At 36.5% G+C, this 17,838-nt stretch overlaps 1 protein-coding gene across 1 annotated transcript in view; it reads right to left on the reverse strand.

Annotated features, from left to right (window-relative positions):
• The window catches only part of TRAPPC8 (trafficking protein particle complex 8), a 61,150-nt gene that overhangs the window by 13,497 nt on the left and 29,815 nt on the right, over positions 1-17,838 (reverse strand). Inside the window, exons 11-22 of the mRNA XM_015821932.1 lie at positions 16,202-16,302; positions 15,633-15,738; positions 13,776-13,907; positions 10,997-11,221; positions 10,432-10,540; positions 9,174-9,368; positions 8,894-9,024; positions 8,143-8,217; positions 5,473-5,599; positions 4,396-4,553; positions 3,600-4,039; positions 2,020-2,167 (exon numbers count right to left, since the gene is read on the reverse strand). Coding sequence (XP_015677418.1) covers positions 2,020-2,167; positions 3,600-4,039; positions 4,396-4,553; positions 5,473-5,599; positions 8,143-8,217; positions 8,894-9,024; positions 9,174-9,368; positions 10,432-10,540; positions 10,997-11,221; positions 13,776-13,907; positions 15,633-15,738; positions 16,202-16,302 — 1,947 coding nt within the window. The remainder of the gene's footprint in view (positions 1-2,019; positions 2,168-3,599; positions 4,040-4,395; positions 4,554-5,472; positions 5,600-8,142; positions 8,218-8,893; positions 9,025-9,173; positions 9,369-10,431; positions 10,541-10,996; positions 11,222-13,775; positions 13,908-15,632; positions 15,739-16,201; positions 16,303-17,838) is intronic.

Here is a 17,838-nt window from a genome sequence, read left to right on the forward strand (position 1 = left end):
GGCGGCCAGGGAGGAACAGCCAAAATGCCCCTTCGGCTTATGCGCGGGTCACCAATTTTTCCCAGTTCTCTGTGGGAAAATCGGTCCCTCGGCTTATACTCGGGTCGACTTATACTCGAGTATATACGGTAAGTGGAAAAGACACCCCCCAAAAATAAGACCTGGTGCCTCTTTGGAGGCAAAAAAAATAAATAAGACTGGGGTCTTATTTTGGGGAAAACACGGTATATAAATAGCCAATGTTCCTAATTCAATGAACATTGCACTTGCTCAACACCTATGACCAGCACTTACTGGCATTAGCCAGTATCTCATATCTCATTACATGTTCATACAAAAAAAAGAGAGTAGTTCAATCTTTTTCTTGAAATCTAAAATTCTTAGAGATTTTATACTTCTCTTGGGTTCTAAAATGTTGTCAAGAGAATAAGGAAATAGAAATGTCATTTGCTGCTAACATCTGTTGGGGCATGAAGAGCATCAGAATTACAAAACTTGAGGTCAGAATGACACAACTGATGTTGTGATGCAAGCCCCAAGTATTTGGGTTGTGTATTGTGATATCATATGCACATACAAAAGGGGTGGACTTTGCAATCAACCCTGCTTTCATCATTTTGTCAAAAACAGACATCAGTCCTATAAAGTAGACTAGACTAAGAAACCAATGCCATATAAGCCAATTTTATTAGAACCGCTATAGCAGTGATGGCGAACCTTTTAGAGTCCAAGTGCCCCAAAACTGGCCCCGCCCCTGCTCCACCCCCTGCCCGCCCTTGCTCCACCATCCCCCACCTCGCCTGCCCACAGGACCACTCACCGCCTCCAGGGCCCACCACAGATCGCCCAGGCAGCCCAGCAGCGCTATGGCGGCCACACCCTCTGCCTGCGCCCTGCAGCATCAACTGCATGATGGGGTGTGAGGGCAGAGTCTTGTCTACGCTGCCTGGCTGCATGTCCCATGCTCCGTGTGGGCCATTTTCAGGGGCGACTCTCCTTCAGAGGGGCTGCTGGAAAGGAGGGGGTCGCAGGGGGAGGCAAGGCTGGGGCAACGGCACATGTGCCCACAGAGAGGGCTCCGAGTGCTGCCTCTGGCACCCGTGCCATAGGTTCGCCACCACTGAGCTATAATAACAGAAACTTACCAAGTCTGAATGTGCTCCCCCATTCCTTACTTTATCTTTGTGTGAATTAGTAAGGAGTCTAAGATGTTTACTTAAATTAGCTTCTTAGAATGATCCTCTTGTATTTCAAGTTCATTCCCTATGCCCTCCACATCAGCACAACTCTGTGATGCTCTTGTGCTAGTCCTTTTTCCAGTATAATTTATATCTATCCAGTGCACTGTATTTTAACCAGAATTATCTCTGTGGGAAGATTAGAAATAGGCTTTGATCTTATCCACTCTTTCCTCAGCTCCCCTCATTGTGATGAAAAACAGAGATCTGGACCAGAATATTGAACATTTCATTTTAGACTGCAGGAATATATTCGCTTTATAGAAATATTATTTCTTAGAGAATCAAAGACGCATGATCTTTAGGTTTGATTGCTCACTGCCTTCTGCAGCAAATCAAATTAGGTAGAGATGAAAAAGAGCAATGTCTAAAACTTAGCTGACTTCATCCCAGAGAAAAAAAGAAGTTTAAAAGTTGTTAAGTAAGGATTTCCATTTGAATACTACAGAGACACTTTAAAACTATATTTAGTCTAGATACTTTTCAAAAGTTAATTATCTGAATCCCGAAGCACACACTAAGCAATTAAAAATAAAACACATAATAGCAACATGAGCAGCTATTCCTACATGGAAGTGGTTGGTTGGGAAATTACATTAGATTTTGTTTATATAGCAAATTTTTTTATTTTCAAATTTCTATGAAGTCCTGAAGAAGGAAAATGATTAAAAGTATTGACTTTTTCTACATACTTTAAAGAATTAAACAAATATTTCATAGCAGAACAGAAAGGTTGTTTAAAATGCAATCAATGTTACTCCCCAATTCCAAGAAGACTTACAGTATTGATATTTTCCACATCCACAAACACTAGCATATTGTCACCTTCACCTTTTTCATCCTCAAGAGCATTGCTCCGATACACAGTAGATCGCACAGTCAAAGATCGGCTGGTGCAAATAACTGCAGTGTGTCTCAATACTCTGTGACTGGAAAAAAGAAATATCTCACAGGCCATATGTCAAATTTTCTTCAAGTACAATTTAGCACCTATCATATAAATTGGTGCTAACAATTAAGAGTACAAACATGAAGGTTTTAAAATTAAGCTTTCTTTATTATAAGAATCTTCAAAACCTTGCTGCAAAATCTGAACAGAGCATGTGCACAACAATTATTACATTTCCCAAAATACGAAGATGCATGTGTAACAGCTGAGAGAGAGTGACTGACCCAAAGTCACCCAGCCTGATTTCAAGCCTAAGGGACCAAGGACTCAGTGTCTGGTTTCTAGACCAACAGTTAACAACTACATCAAACTGGTCCTTCATGGAAGTCCAAAAGAGTTAGCTGGAATGAGATCATGCTTAGCGGGTCTGCTTTATGTTCACTGTATCTAATCATAATTTTCTATGAGGATATTTTAGTAGATCCATTTTATAGAGTTGAAAGTCAACAATAAGAATAGTTATAGATCTCATAATAAATCTATAATAAACCTAGTAAATTTATGACACCGAGTCACTTGTTTCAGATGAATGAGCAAAGTAACTGAATATATAAATATATAAATAAAATTTAATCATTAATTGAAAACAGATTTTTCTGGATTGCATCCAAAATTTGTACAGCACTAATATTTTACATTAAATCTAATTTTCCATATTTTGAATTAATGCATGTGAGAAAATTACATTTTTATTGTCTGCAGAACCACACTAATGTGTGTTCTTAAAACAAATTGTGCCCCATATATTTACAAACAGGTACATTCAGAATCTGAGGAATACATTTGTGAAGACTTGAGTTATTTAACATTTATCAGGATATATTGACAATGTTCTTTACTACAACAGTTTTCCATATAGCAGTGATGGCGAACCTTTTAGAGACCGAGTGCCCAAAAACTGGCCCCGCCCCACTCCACCCCCGCCCCGCCCCCAGCCTGCCTGCCCACAGGGCCACACACTGCCTCCAGGGCTCGCCACAGATCGCTGAGCAGCGCCACGGTAGCCACGCCCTCTGCCCGCACTCCGCAGCATCAACTGTGCACGATGGGGCGTGAGGTCAGAGTCTTGTCTACACTGTCTGGCTGCCATGTCCTTGACTGCACTGCTCCGTGTGGGCCATGCTCGGGGGCGACTCTCCTCCAGGGGGGCTGCTGGTGAGGGGGTCGCAGGGGGAGGCAAGGCTGGGGCAACGGCACATGTGCCCACAGAGAGGGCTCCAAGTGCCGCCTCTGGCACCCGTGCCATAGGTTCGCCACCACTGTCATATAGCATTGTCTGTGGTGAAATGTTCAGCCATAGTTACATGATAGAAATTAATATAATCTTATAAAACATTATTTTCCGTTTGTTTAATTATTTTCTTGGAAAACTTTAGTTCTTCGATAAAGTAATATAGATTTAAAAGACTTACCACATTTTTGAGTGCTTTTTAATACTTTCATAGTAAAACAAGAAATTTATTTCATGAACTCCTTCTTCATCTGGCCCACGTAGCCACATGGGTAACTGTACTGATACTCCAGGGAGGAGAACTGAGTCAGGAAGTGGGACATCTATTATTTCAGGTTGACTTGCTGTGCCAACCCCAAATTCTGAAGCAACAGCTGAGGATACCAGTGAACATACTGAGGTAGAATGTGTAACAACAGTCTTATAAGCACTGCAATGTTCAGATGCTGTTGGGCTTAGTGGAGTTAAAACAGCATCTTTACTACCAAAAGTAAAGAATTCAGGTAGTTTAGAGACAACTTTCACTCCAGTTAGGGGACATTTGCTTACATTCATGAATTCTACGTATGTCTTTCGTATTTCTCCACAAAGCAGCAGTGTTGGAAAATTTATAAAAAATACCTGCATTTAAAAAAAGAAAGAAATCAATGTTTTGATAAAGTTGTAAAATTTAAAATGCTACTTTATCTGACTGCTTCAATTTTAATAGCTTAAAATGAGAAAAAGGAAGAAAAAAGCACAGTACATTCTTCATTTTAGAAAGGTCTGTTGTTATTCCAGCCTCCACAAAATACAATGAGGAATTTTCACATTTTGTACTTACATTTTATTATAACCCTGATTTTAAATATAATATAAACATTTGAAACTGAAGTACAGTGAAAACCAAAAATCAAAAGTAGGAAGATGGTTCGTATATTCAGAAAACTGTTAAAATATCTAATAGTAATCAGATGTTGCCAGCTGTTGAACTGTACCTCAAGCAAAGGCATCTCTTCTGTAATAATGGGATCTAAACGTCGATCTGGCCCATATTTAATAGATGTTTTCTCTTCTTTGGTACTGTTTAACCGAGGGCCCTGGATTTCCAAATCTTGCCGCCCTCGCACAGACATTTCAGTAGAATTATATTTCTCTAAAACAAAGTGTATCAAATGAATCGATAATCCAAGCATCATTGTGGCTTAAGCCACAATTTCAATGGCAATTTTAAGATAATATTTAAAGCAGGTATAAAAACAGTTATGGTGTAGCTCGGATACTAGGAAAAATCAAGGTTGCAGCAAGGGAGCAGAAGGAAAAATCAACTCCATTGAAAAGCTAGCATCATTCTTTCTTCTCCCACAATTACCATCCAATACTTCGCATGATGCTGCAGCAGCTAAGAAGATCTACTCAAATAGGTGTTACACATATGCAATGATCCATTGCAACTACTTGTGATAAAATGTTTTTTAAAAACAGATCAGATATATTAGTTTTATATTTGATCAGGTCAGATTCTGTATATTAATATAATATTAAGTATATTATATTAAATTATTGAGAATTTAAGAATATTGTTTTCTTTTTTGCTCTTCCAATTCTTACTCTAGAAGCTTGAGGCTTCTATTAATTTGAAAATCATTTAGTGAGTTTTGATGGCTCAAGAACAGGGTACCATGTTTCAAATGAATAAAGTAATATAAACCAAGATTTTACAGTATGAAATTTCACTACTCATTTAGCTGACTGTTAATTAATCAAAATATACACATTTTGAAATATTATTGTCATATTTGATTAAATTCAAATTTACGCAAATGTAAGGTAACTCTTCCAATATATGATGTATTGAAATACAGTGATGTATAATTATTGGGAAAACATCCTGAGTTGTAAAAATCAGATCTTTGATTTAAATGATATGCATTATTAATCCTATTTCTGGGAGCCATGAGCTCTTGTCTTTTATTGGGGATAGCAATTATTTCAACTACAACAGCTTGAATCTAACAATATGGTAGGAATCTTACATGAAACTTCAGTGAATGGAAAATGCCACACAGGCTTACCTCTCAGTAATCCAATAGAAGAATCTAATCCATCTAGCACCGTAGTACCCTGCACAGTGCCAAGATTGTAAACGACTCCCAGAATGTGTAGCTCCCCTGTTTGATGGGGAAAGAGCTTTAGTCTTGCCTGTGGAGATATGTTAAATTTTTGTTGTTGCTACTGTAGTTATTTTACATTTATAAACCACTTACTATATAAAAGCAACTACCTATGTCACACATTTTAAGACATTGAATCTATATAACTCATTATAAGAAGCTATATATAAACTTAATATATTTTCTGTATGTTGTCCAGATCCAACAATTCTGATTTTTTGCCCATTTTCCATCCTTCTCTTTTTGGGAAAGGTATGTATAAGGTGGTTGTGCAGTAGTTTCAGAGAACAGATTATCTGGAGGCATTGAGATGGCACTGATAGCGCTTTTAGATGATTTCTGGTAGAAGTGAAATTGGAGTGGCGCATCTGTCCTTGTTCTTCTTGACTTCTCAGTAGCCTTCAGTACCTGCTTCAAGGTGGTACTGTACTTTTCTCCTTCCTCCAGGGTCAATTCAGTCAATATTATGAGGAAGAGAAGTCCAGCTCAGTCTGTTTTATATGGGCTACCACAGGGCTCAGTATTCTTTCTTCTCCTGTTTAACTTTTAGATGAATCTGCACAGTGAAGTCCTCCAACATTTTGGGATGATGTGTCATTAGTATGCTGGCAGAGTTTATGTCTCCATCCCAGGCTGTCTGAGTAATGCTATGGAGGTCCTATGCTGATATCTGGAGACTGGGGGGGGGGGGCGATCTGGATAGGAAACAGTGGGTTGCTGCCCATTCATAGCAAGATTGAACGGCTTGGGGTCTATGGGCTTTCCATCACTTATTCTGGACACTACCTCAGACAGAATGAGAGTTCTCCTGGACTTGCCACATGGTTAGGAGGGTTTTTGCATGTACCAATTTCTGGACTAGTAGACCTGCTTCCAGCCACTTATACCCTGATTATTTCCTGATTGAACTACTGCAACATGCTGTGCACAGGGCTGTCCTTGAAGAGCATCTGGAAGCTTCACCCACTGCAAAATGTGCTGAATGAAAGGCACAGGCCTTTTCATTCAGCACATCCTTTCAGTGCTCTGAGTGCTGCACTGGTTGCTAGCATGCTTCTGGTTTCAAGGCCTGTAAAGCCTTTCATGAAACATGAACCATGTTTGCTTATGGGGCTATCTGTCGGTTGTATCTCCATGTCTTGTGGGATCTGGAAGGAGTGTGTGATGGCTCCCTTGGGCTGGCTCAGATGATGAGGAAGAGCTAGCTCTGGAGAAGTCTAGGAGGGATGACAGGGAGCACTGGGGGACATGGAAATTTCTGTGGCAGAATTGGATGGTCAAAGTGATGCTATGCTGGGAACATTGAGGGAATCCAAGAGAGAGCAGCCAGACAAAAAGCCAGATGCGCAGGCTGGAGAGGGGACAGCTGCAGCTGGTCAGCACAGATGATGAGCCAGTTGCACAGGCTGGAGAAGAGACTTAGCTGGAAGCAAACATCACAGAAGAGGAGCTGCCACCCCCACCCTATCCCAGGTCATGCAGAGCCGAGCAAACAGAGGTCAGTGAGGCTACTCACAAGAAGACATCCTTGCCCTTCCTACTGAGGTGCATCAGTCAATGTCTATTTACCTTGGCATTTGGAACCTGATAGTTGACAGAGACAACCATTTGTAATCCATCCATCCATCCGTGAATGCTTGTGACTCATTGCCTTGAATTCATTACCATGTTGCTCATTATACCTGGCACCCACTGAAGTCAAATTCCTGTTGTTGTGCCTTGCACCCATTTAAGTCAAGTTGCCTTCATCGTGCCTTAAATCTGTGAGAATTGTGGTTGTTTTCATTGGGCCTTGCAACCAGCCATTGCTTTCATCCTGCTCTAAGAGTTTGTTAGTTCATCTTGCTGTTGTCTTGACTGAAAACCCTTGACTCCCCTTGCTGTCATCCTGCCCGGAGTTCTTAGTTCATCTTGCTGGCATTGCCCTCATGCCTGAGTCATGGAAGAGACTGTGGTTTGTCTTGCTCCCATTGCTCTCATTTGGCATTTTCTGGAAAGGTTACTTGAAACTGTCTCTAAGGACTGCACACACAGAGTTGGGATTTGGGGAATGATTGAAATTGGTTGTGCAAAATAAATATGCTTAACCCTACCTATGTTGTTTGTGTGTGAAATGGGACAGGGCAGAGAAGCATGCTCCAGGTCCCATCCGTTAGGGAATGTCACCTGGCAGGTCCCCAGAGAAGAATCTTTTCTGTCATGGTATCCCTTCCTGGAACATCATTCATCCAGAAATTAATCTGGCTCAATTCTATTGGCTTTCCATAAGATTTTAAAGGCACGCTTCTGTTATTAAGCCTGGGGCTCGGGACGTGGTTGAGCCCATATTGTGGTTATGTTGATTGTGCTGTTTTATTTTATGTTGTATATTATATTTGTTATTTACTGTTTAGTTAGGTTTTTATCTTGTTTTTAATTTCTTCTTAGCTACAAATCATATGTTTAACATGGATAGCCATTTAAATTGAATAAACAAAATGCATTTTTGAGTTATTAATGCATGTAATCCCCAGATCCTTTTGTGAGCAACCATCCCTATTTTTTTTAAAGGTGCGAAACAAACCTACCTACCATTTTAGTTTCTTCACTGTTAATCAAAAAATCTGATATCACTTCAGCCCCAATCATATCTTTTCCACATGTTTCCTAAAAAAGAAAACAAATTCATACTTACAATGAACTTTTGCCATTCGTGCTTTTCAAAAACACTGCATCTGTTTACATAGTCAACATTTTCTGATGAAAAAATATACCCCTAAATGTCCTAGATATACAATCGTATTAAGTTAATTGGAGACCCCAGCTTAGCACTACAAGATTACAAACTGGTGAAATTGCTCCCTGACATGCACTCTAATCCTTCAATTGCAATTTTTGGCTGTTTCCATTTCCTAAGGTTGAAATATGATAATGTGCTTTGTTTTGCATTATTCCTAGTTTTCAATATTTTTTTAAATTAATGTTTTAAGTTAAAGCAGGTGGGGAAAAAAAAGCCAGACAGGCAACAGTAAAATTGTTTTTCTATACACAAGTGTCCATGGCCTAATACTAGTTTAGGATCAGTATGAAATGTTGGATTTTTGTTACACAGAATTTACACAGAAGCTCTGAAACATCTTGCTGCTATACTAAGGACAAAAGGAAATGTGTGAGGACTGGGCAAAACTATGATTGAAATGTTAAATTCTGGTTTAATATTAAGCTTTAATGCCATCATTATCTAAAAATTAAAAAGGAAATCAATCTAATAAAATATGGAATTACATTTTGACATTACTAGCATTTTACAAATCCTTATTACAGACAATTTCTAATTACTTACAAATTCTTTTGTTTCTCCATTATTCTTTGAATTGAAATCCTTTGGTTGGAATTTCCAAAGTAGTGACAGATCACTTAATAAAAGTGGAACTTTTAGTGGATTTCTAAAAGCTACTTCTACTGTTATTGGTTCTATTAAAAAGAAAAAGTATACATATTTTTAGAAAGACTGTTTCTAAGTATGATTTTAATAAACCATGTGTAAATTTTAGATTAAAATTGCCATTCCTAAAATAATTGTATCTCATATATTCCTTATCTGTACATCTACACAAGTTTACCTTCTACTACAGCAAGTGGAAACCTAGAGTTATCCGAATATCTGTTCAAACAATACTGTGTTGGCTGGAAATTAGGAAGCGTTGTCCCTCTGTTAACTGTAGATACAACTTGCTCTTCAAGTTCCTTCCACTGCTGTGAAAATTCCGAAACATATTCCTGATCAAGGCTTATGTGTGTTGCTGCCTGTTTTTCACCTAGATGTCAATATTAAAATAAAAATAAAAAAGTTTAATTTTTATGCTATAATTCACCTGTTGTTTTTTCATATGATATTATGCTTTTTTTAAAAAAAGTTCATATGATTTCTTTGATGCCTGTTTTGTACCTTTTTATGTGCTATTATCAGGAAAGAAGCAGAAGTCCGTAATTTAAGTGTCACTGACTGTGAGATAGGAAACAAAACAACTAAGTTGGCAGGGAACTAAGGAGATTATGGAAAGGCCTGGAGTTTTTAAAAATAAATCAAGTATGAAGTCTATAATTTGCATGCTGACCTTAGCCTTTTTTTTTTATAGACACTGGAGCTCCCCCAGACTGTAGTGTTAAAATTTGGCAGAAAGCTCATGAACAGCAGCATTGCTTTCTGCTTTTTTCATAAAGCATGTTATTATACAAATTTGGTCGTTTCCCCCCCCCAAGAAAACAACAGCAACAACAAAACATAACTTTCAATTTCCTCAAAATAGGGGAATGAAAAAGAAGAAAAATTCTGCCCTGCTCCTTCCTTTGACATGAATATTATCACCATCATATTTCTTGCCAGTTAAAAGATGTAGCCTCAAGTCATAAAAAGGGTGCCTGCCTCCTCTTAAAACTTAAATTTGTTTCATTTAGATGGAGCATAGAGATAAATAAATACATCCAAAAATAAATATTCTATGATACAAAATATAACTTGAGCTATTGTATACAGCAAAATTAGAAGCTACAATTCTGAAAAAGTAAAGTGAACTGCACTCTTTCAGCCCACCGTAGAGAGGACATTAAATGTTAATGATCTCTAAGTTATATATAGAAAATGAAAATGGAAGCAATACGCAGCAGAGAAAAGTGGTGAGTAAGGGCATTTCCCAAGCTCATAGTTTTTTAATTCTCTATTTGCTGGTAATTTTATATGGCGGATATTAAAAAAGATCCCCAACTGCAGGATGTACACCATATGAAGTATATTTTACCATTTCATTCTGCCTAAAATATTAATTTTACAGTCATTTATATAATATCTTAATACTCATACAATTAAAAAAAAGCAATAACCTTCTGCGGGTCGTCTGTCATGTCCAAAGAATACACGTGTTTCAGAATTGTTAATATAGGGTAAAGGAAGCTGTGGTAAAGGGCCATCAGGTGACAATTGACTTATATTCTGCAAAAACAAACAAGCAAACAAGCTAAACATGTTTAGCAAATAAAAACTGTGTATATTTTGAATTAAAAAAATACTATTGGGTATCTAACCCACCTCTTGAATGAAAAGTTGTCAGATTGCAATATATATCAGGGATAGTATTAATCATATTTGTCTACTTTATGTATTACATTTTAGTTGCTATACACAAACAAGTTTGACTGAGGGAGAATACTGGATTGTACTCTGTCTTAATTCGAGAGAGGGAATTGCCATTTCAATTTTTTCTCAGGCACCAAATATCTTGAGGTAGAACAAAATGCAATGTTCTCAGTCCTCAAAGCAACAGAAAAATGTTCAAAAAGGAACTTACTATTTCAACTAAAAAGGCAAAACCTTCAAATTTTAGTGCAAAATATTTTAATGGCAAACTCACAAATTAAGATTCTACTGAGAGTTACATTGGTGACTTACCTTATAAACATAAAGATACTCTCGGAGGAAGGCTCCTTGCTGAGCCGCAGTTTGCTTGCTATCATTGATCAAAATATGCCTGAAGGCCGATATAGCATTATCAAGTTGCCGAAGGGTAAAAGACTGGCGGCCAATTGTGAAGTTGATATGGTCTTCAGCAAGGGACCACCCTTTCCCTTTATAAACTTGCATTGCTTGACAGTAGCATCGTAGAGCATGTTTTTTCTGTAAACATTTTAAGTGTAAAAACAATTATGCATGCCACATATTGAAAGCATATTATTAAAAAAAAACAAAAAGGTATTTTATGTTAGTGAGGAATGCACAAATCTGCAAATTTCAGTTTTGCTTGATTTCTCATTATTTGAAGCCTGTTTTGTTTAGTCTTCAGATCATTATTCTTTTCCTTAATGTCTATGTGGAAATATGTACTCATCTAGTTATACATTTCATGAAATATACATATTTGTATATCCAATTTTCTCAAATATATATGCTTTTATGAGTGATATCTAGGCATGCAATATATTTTTGTGCTCTTTTTGCTGAGGCATAGCATTTGTGTAGAGTACCTCTTATATATGTAGTTTATATACATTTTTTAACTAGTGGACTCTATCATAACACTTGGAAAGGAAAATACTGGATACATTTCTTTTAATTTGCATATGGTTCAGAAAGTAGAAACAGGTAAATTAACATTAAAATGGAAACCAAACAAATGTCTTCCTTATCTCTTATCAATATTGCTTATATTATTAAATATTGGTGGAGTCAAAGTTAGAAGCTAACAATATTAATCATTATCATAAAGGCAATGGTTTGTTATAAAATTCTAAATGCTGTAAACATTTAGAAATAAGGCAACAGATGATTTTATTGATTTTTTTCATTACTGATAAATGAATAAGAAATCTATGTTCTGCTAACATTCTTGTTCCTGCAACCAACTGGGTGAAATGGTGCTTCACAGGCCAAACCTTTTCAACCAAAGTACCTCAAATGGACTAACTTACAGAATGTATTTAAAAAAAATGGTATGCATGATTCCCATGGAATTGTAATTTTATGACATACATAACACATATTACCATAAAGCTTTTTATCTTATAATAAAAAAAATGTCATACAATGTTTCCTGTGGTTAACTGCAGAGGTTTGTCTATGCCAGGGGTCACCAACCTTTCTCGGTTGGCAGACTGGAGGGAAAGGGAGGGGGAAGCATTTTACGTGCATACATGTGTGTGCACACGGGGCTGCAAGCACGCGTGTGCCGCAAACAGGGTGGGGTTAGTGCCCGCGTGATACTCGCTAGCCCTGCCCAATTCTTGCGTGGCACAACACCCCATTTCGTTGTCTATTTTTGCATCTTGCCGCACAACGCTGGCCCATTTTTGTGCCTTGTGGTGCGGCGGCACCGTTTCCGTGTCCCGCAGTGCAGCGGCGCCATTTCTGTGCCGCACAGCAGTGGCCCGTTTCCACGCCCCAAGGCACGACGGCGACCTATTTTTGTGTCCTGCGGTGTGGCAACAGATTTTTGCGCCCCGCAGCACGGCCTGTTTTTGCGCCTGAGGCACAGCAGTTTTCGCGTGCCACGGCCACGGCACTAGCATGAGTGAGAGGATGTGTTTGTACATGCGCACGCAGTGGTCGCGGCCCTCAGGTTGGGGACCCCTGGTCTATGCTATACAATTCAGCATGGACTACTTTCAAGGCAGCTATATTTCTGAATATCCCTCTGAATTTTTAAGAACTTTTCAGTGCAGTAGAACCTCTACTATTGTAAAGGCACCAAGGAATCTGCTAAGGAAGTATTTCTGAAATGATGACCCAGTAGGTCATGAGTTGTTTAGTATAATACAAACAAGTAAAAACAAATCTTTAAATAAAAATATATGTTAGAAAATAATTATCTTCTTTAGCTTCTTCTTATATAAATAATTTTGGGGATTAATAAATATAGCTTCAAAGATTATTTATACAAGTATTTATTAAAATTATCTACATTTATTTAATATGAAGCCACAGACTGACTATAAGTGTTCCTCTTTCTTCATCTCCAAAAATTCTAGTGTTATCAGACATTTTAATTTAATAGCAAAATAAATAACATCCACCAAAAAGAATTATACTCCACTTTAAGACAGAAATATGACATTCTAAGCTATTTCAAGAGTTATATAAAGAATTTCAAAATAATTTGCCAATATATTAATTTAGATCCTTCCATTATCAGAGATACAGCATATGACAATGTTACAGAATTAATTCTCTGCTATGATGAGTCATTTATATAATTTTCTCTTCAGAGATTTATCAACTTTGTTCTCTTTTTCAGTCGTTTGACAAATTCTACATATTCTTCTAGAACAGACATGTCAAACCTGCGACGTCACGTGACGTCGCACAATGCATCGGGACAGTTTTGCCATTGCCGGCAATGAGGTGGGCGTGGCTTCTGTGTGACGCATCCGGCCCGCGCGGCGGCAGTTTGACACCCCTGTTCTAGAACTTTTAAGGACTTTAGAACTTGATATGCTATAAAATTTTGCTATGCTTATCTATATATAGCTAATATTTCAGATTCATTTGTATTGTATAAGCTACATCAGGAACATGCCAGAATGGGGGGCTGGGATGAAGTTTTCCTTGCAATCCGTGGGTCGCTTTGTTCCTCCCCCCTGAGTGGCAGTATAGTGTATAATATTAAATAATTTTAAAAACATTGAAACAAATCAATGAAATTGTGAGAATTTCTTTTGTGATTTGCCAAACTTACCTGTCCTGCTTTACTATATCTATGTCCAGCCAGTATCATATGAAAGGCAAATTTTCTAACCATAGGATTTTTCATGTTTATAAAACAATGTGCAGCTTGTTCCAGCAGCAGCGCACTTCGAAGATCTGAATCCTATTAGAAAGAGTGAATAATTAGACAACTTGCAACTATCTTAAAAATAACAACAAGCTCTGAAGACCAAAACTATGCAAACACCCATTTACTGCAGTAAAACAGTGCATGTTTTACACATAACTAACACTGAATAAATTATCTATAAAATTCCCCTGACAATGGCTCATATGCATCGTTAAATCCACTTCATGATCAAATCTCATTTCTTATCTTGGACAGAAACATCCATCAGAGGGGAAAATAAATCTCAGGATTATTTTAGATAATGTAGGGTTCTATTACTGAATTTAAAAAATATGTACATGATTTTGCTTTCCTAAACAGAGAAGCTTTTTGGTATTGTAAATTATCTCTAAAACATTTTAGTAAATATTTTTTCAGATTATATCTTATCAGTCAAGTTTGATTAATTTTCTATCCTCACAGTTTATTTCTCTGAATGTAATTTATATACCTATTTTAAATATAGTGTTGTTTCTCAGAATTGCCACTGAATGAAAAGACTGAACTTGTTAAAAGGCTTATATTTCTAGCTGATGCCATATTATTAATTGATTTATAAGCCAGTGAAATATCAGTTTAAAAAGCATTATTACCTCATTGTTTGCTAAGCATTAGTAACAGGATAGACAAAGAATACTTATAGGAAAAAACCTATTTCAAAGGTAAACATTGTAATAAAATGTGCTCCACAAGGATATCCTCTTGATTTGATTTAGATTATCATGTTTTATTCTTATTCATCTGTACCTCAAAAATTGTCCATTCTGTATGACTACAGTAATACTTTAATGCACCTATTCCATGTCCTGAATCTCACACATGCATCAATAACAATTAATTATTTTGTTACCCAGAATCAAAAGAAATTAGCACGTGTTTCATCATATTCTAATCTTCCAGCTACTCCAACTGACATTTCTAACACTCACCGTGCCCATCCAAGCGCTCTGCTGCCATTTTTTCCACAGAAAAATTAAAAAACAAGAATGTAAGCTTTAAAATATTTCAATTAAACAAAAAGAAAATGAAGATTGGGAACAAGAACTGAATATTACAAACCTAAATCTAATTTTGAAATGCTCATTAAAATCTGATTAAAAACTATAGCTGATAATAGACAACTGAGGTATCATTTATATGGTTTCAAAATATTAATAGTTTCTAAATAATTTTAGAATAACATTCCTTATGATTCTATTATAATACAAATATGCTTAAATAATTTAAAGGCCTTGCCTTGAAACACTTATATTCACTATTTTACCTTTTAATTAGCTTATGATTTCTAGACAGAAACTTTTTACTCTGCTAACTATCGGAACATGCATGACTTTAAAAGGCATAAAATGTGAAGTTGCAAATCTTTAGCATCTATATTACATCTATCAAATCTGTTTACTTGAACATGTTTTCTTTTCTTCAGTTAAAAAGTGCTATAAATTATTATATCTTTCAGTGAACTCTATCAGGATGTTGCCAATATGAGTGTGAGTAAGTATAAGGGATTAATCTGTAGCCATAGCAGAGATGAATAATTTTCCTATAAACAAATAAATGTCACATGGTGTACATGCAATTACATACAGAAAAAAGTATTATTTTAATCTTAAAAACCTTTCTTCCAGATACTATTCCATCTGCTTAAGAAATGCATATTTTTAAAATCCTTTTTTTTTTTTTTGCAACATACAAAAACAAAACAATTAAAATCTTATCTACCTCACTGGTTAAACGAATAAGGAGAGCAGCTGCCTCTGAATATTTGGTTTGGCTTTTTAGTATTTCAGCACTAAGGAGCACACATCTCTCTGCCAGCAACATATTCCTATGAAACACAAAATAAATTCTTTGGGTATAATTTAATATCCCATTGTTGCACTCTCATAGAAAATATGCACTGTATATTTTAATTAAACATAATCAATTAAAAGTTTTTTATTTTCTCCAATTTTGATTATGAAATAGTGAACAATTCTAAACAGTATAATAATAGTCTTGCCATTTGTAAAAACTTACTGAGGATTTAACTTAGAAAATAATGATAAAAACTTATGAACTGCTGTAGAGCAGCGTATAGTTATTTAAAATAAGAATCTGCCTTTGCCTTCAGGAAGGCAATAGTAATTTTGATTTCATTTGAAGAAAATAATTTTATAGTTAAACTACAACTGCCATTATTTTTATTGTTGATATTTCACTAATTATTTGTGCATCATTATGGAATAATGATAAATGTTTAATAAGATTGGTTTATCTCTGTCTAAGAAGAAGCAAAAATAAGCACCTACTTGCAGATGTCTCTATAGGTCTGAATTGCAGTCTCCATGTAATGGGCAGGATATGGCCTTGGTGCTCCTGGTTGAAGAAAAGCAGATACCGCTGCCATTTCCTATAAAGCAAAAGTGGTCATTATTAAATAACTTTGCTACAATTCTATAATCTGAAATTTTTATTTGGGCATAAGTACTCACATATCCAACCATGAGTCAATTACATTTTATAGTACAATAAATTTGAGTTTCCAAGCACATTATACAGATTCAGCATAATTCACAATAGTGTGAATGACAAAATCAAAACAATACCCACAGACTCTCTAGGTAGGACATCCATTTTACTTTGAAAATCATTTTGAGAACTCTGATTAAAAACAGTTAAGGCACATTTCTTTTAACCTAAGCTGGCAAAAATCAAGTTAAAGTTACAATTAAGGAAAAAGAAAAAGAGCAATAGAAGTATCCTGCTCCTATACACTGGCTCTCTTCCATATCTGCAAGAGACCTAGGTTTACATACATTATGAAGTATGTATATACATAATCTTTGGCATTACATGAGTATTGTTTACATAGTTAAAATGTAAACAAAACATATCTAATGCCAAAGATTATATGTGTATATCTCCATAATGCCCCAAAGTATAAAAAAATGATATATGATATGCAATAGGTGATATTACAAGACAATATACCTGGGCTAATGCACTAATTCATTTTTGTTTGAAATATTTTAATATATAAAACAACGTTCTCTGCTTTTGTTCCTTTCAGAGCATTTCTTTCTCTCTCTCTCTCTCTCTCTCTCTCTCTCTCTCTCTCTCACACACACACACACACACACACACACATATATATTGGCTCACTTTTAGGTTGATATACTATGTAGCTGAAAAGCTTAATCTTTACTCCTTTTCAAAATATTTTTATATTTTAAAAGTTAACTTGAAATCTGATAAAAGTTATAGATTCTGTAACTTCATGTAGCTTTACTTATTATTCCATAAGAACATAAACTAATGCTAATTCACTTAACAAGCAACATATTACTAGCTTAACAACTGCAGTGATTCACTTAACAACCATGGCAGGAAGGGTTGTAGGATGGGGCAAAATTCACTTAACTGTCTCATTTAGCAATGGAAAGTTTTGGCTCAATTGTGATTGTAAGTCAAGGACTACCTGTTTCATTTCATTTGTTTGAAATGGTATAGGACAGGGTTTCCTGCCTGAGCAGAGGGTTGGACTAGAAGATCTCCAAGATCCCTTCCAACTCTGTTATTCTAAAGATTAAAGGTCCATCTAGCCCAGGCATGTGAAACTGCCGGCCCGCGGGCCGGATGCGTCACGCCGAAACCACACCCACCCCATTGCCGGCAATGGGTGAAAAGTTGCGATACGTCACGCGATGTCACATGATGTCGCGAGTTTGACATGCCTGATCTAGTACAATTGTGGAAAATCTGTGTTCTTTCAGATGATCCGTGGTGGTGCCATGGTTAGAATGCAGTATTGCAGACTAACTATGCTGACTGCCAGAGTTTTGATCCTCGGTGGCTCAAGATTGACTCAGCCTTCCATCCTTCCTAGGTTGGTAAAATGAGGACCCAGATTGTTGAGGGCAATATGCTGATTCTGTAAACCACTTAA

This window comes from Protobothrops mucrosquamatus, unplaced genomic scaffold, assembly GCF_001527695.2.
Source record: "Protobothrops mucrosquamatus isolate PMUCROS unplaced genomic scaffold, P.Mucros_1.0 scaffold1427, whole genome shotgun sequence".
NCBI classification, from domain to species: Eukaryota; Metazoa; Chordata; class Lepidosauria; order Squamata; family Viperidae; genus Protobothrops; species Protobothrops mucrosquamatus.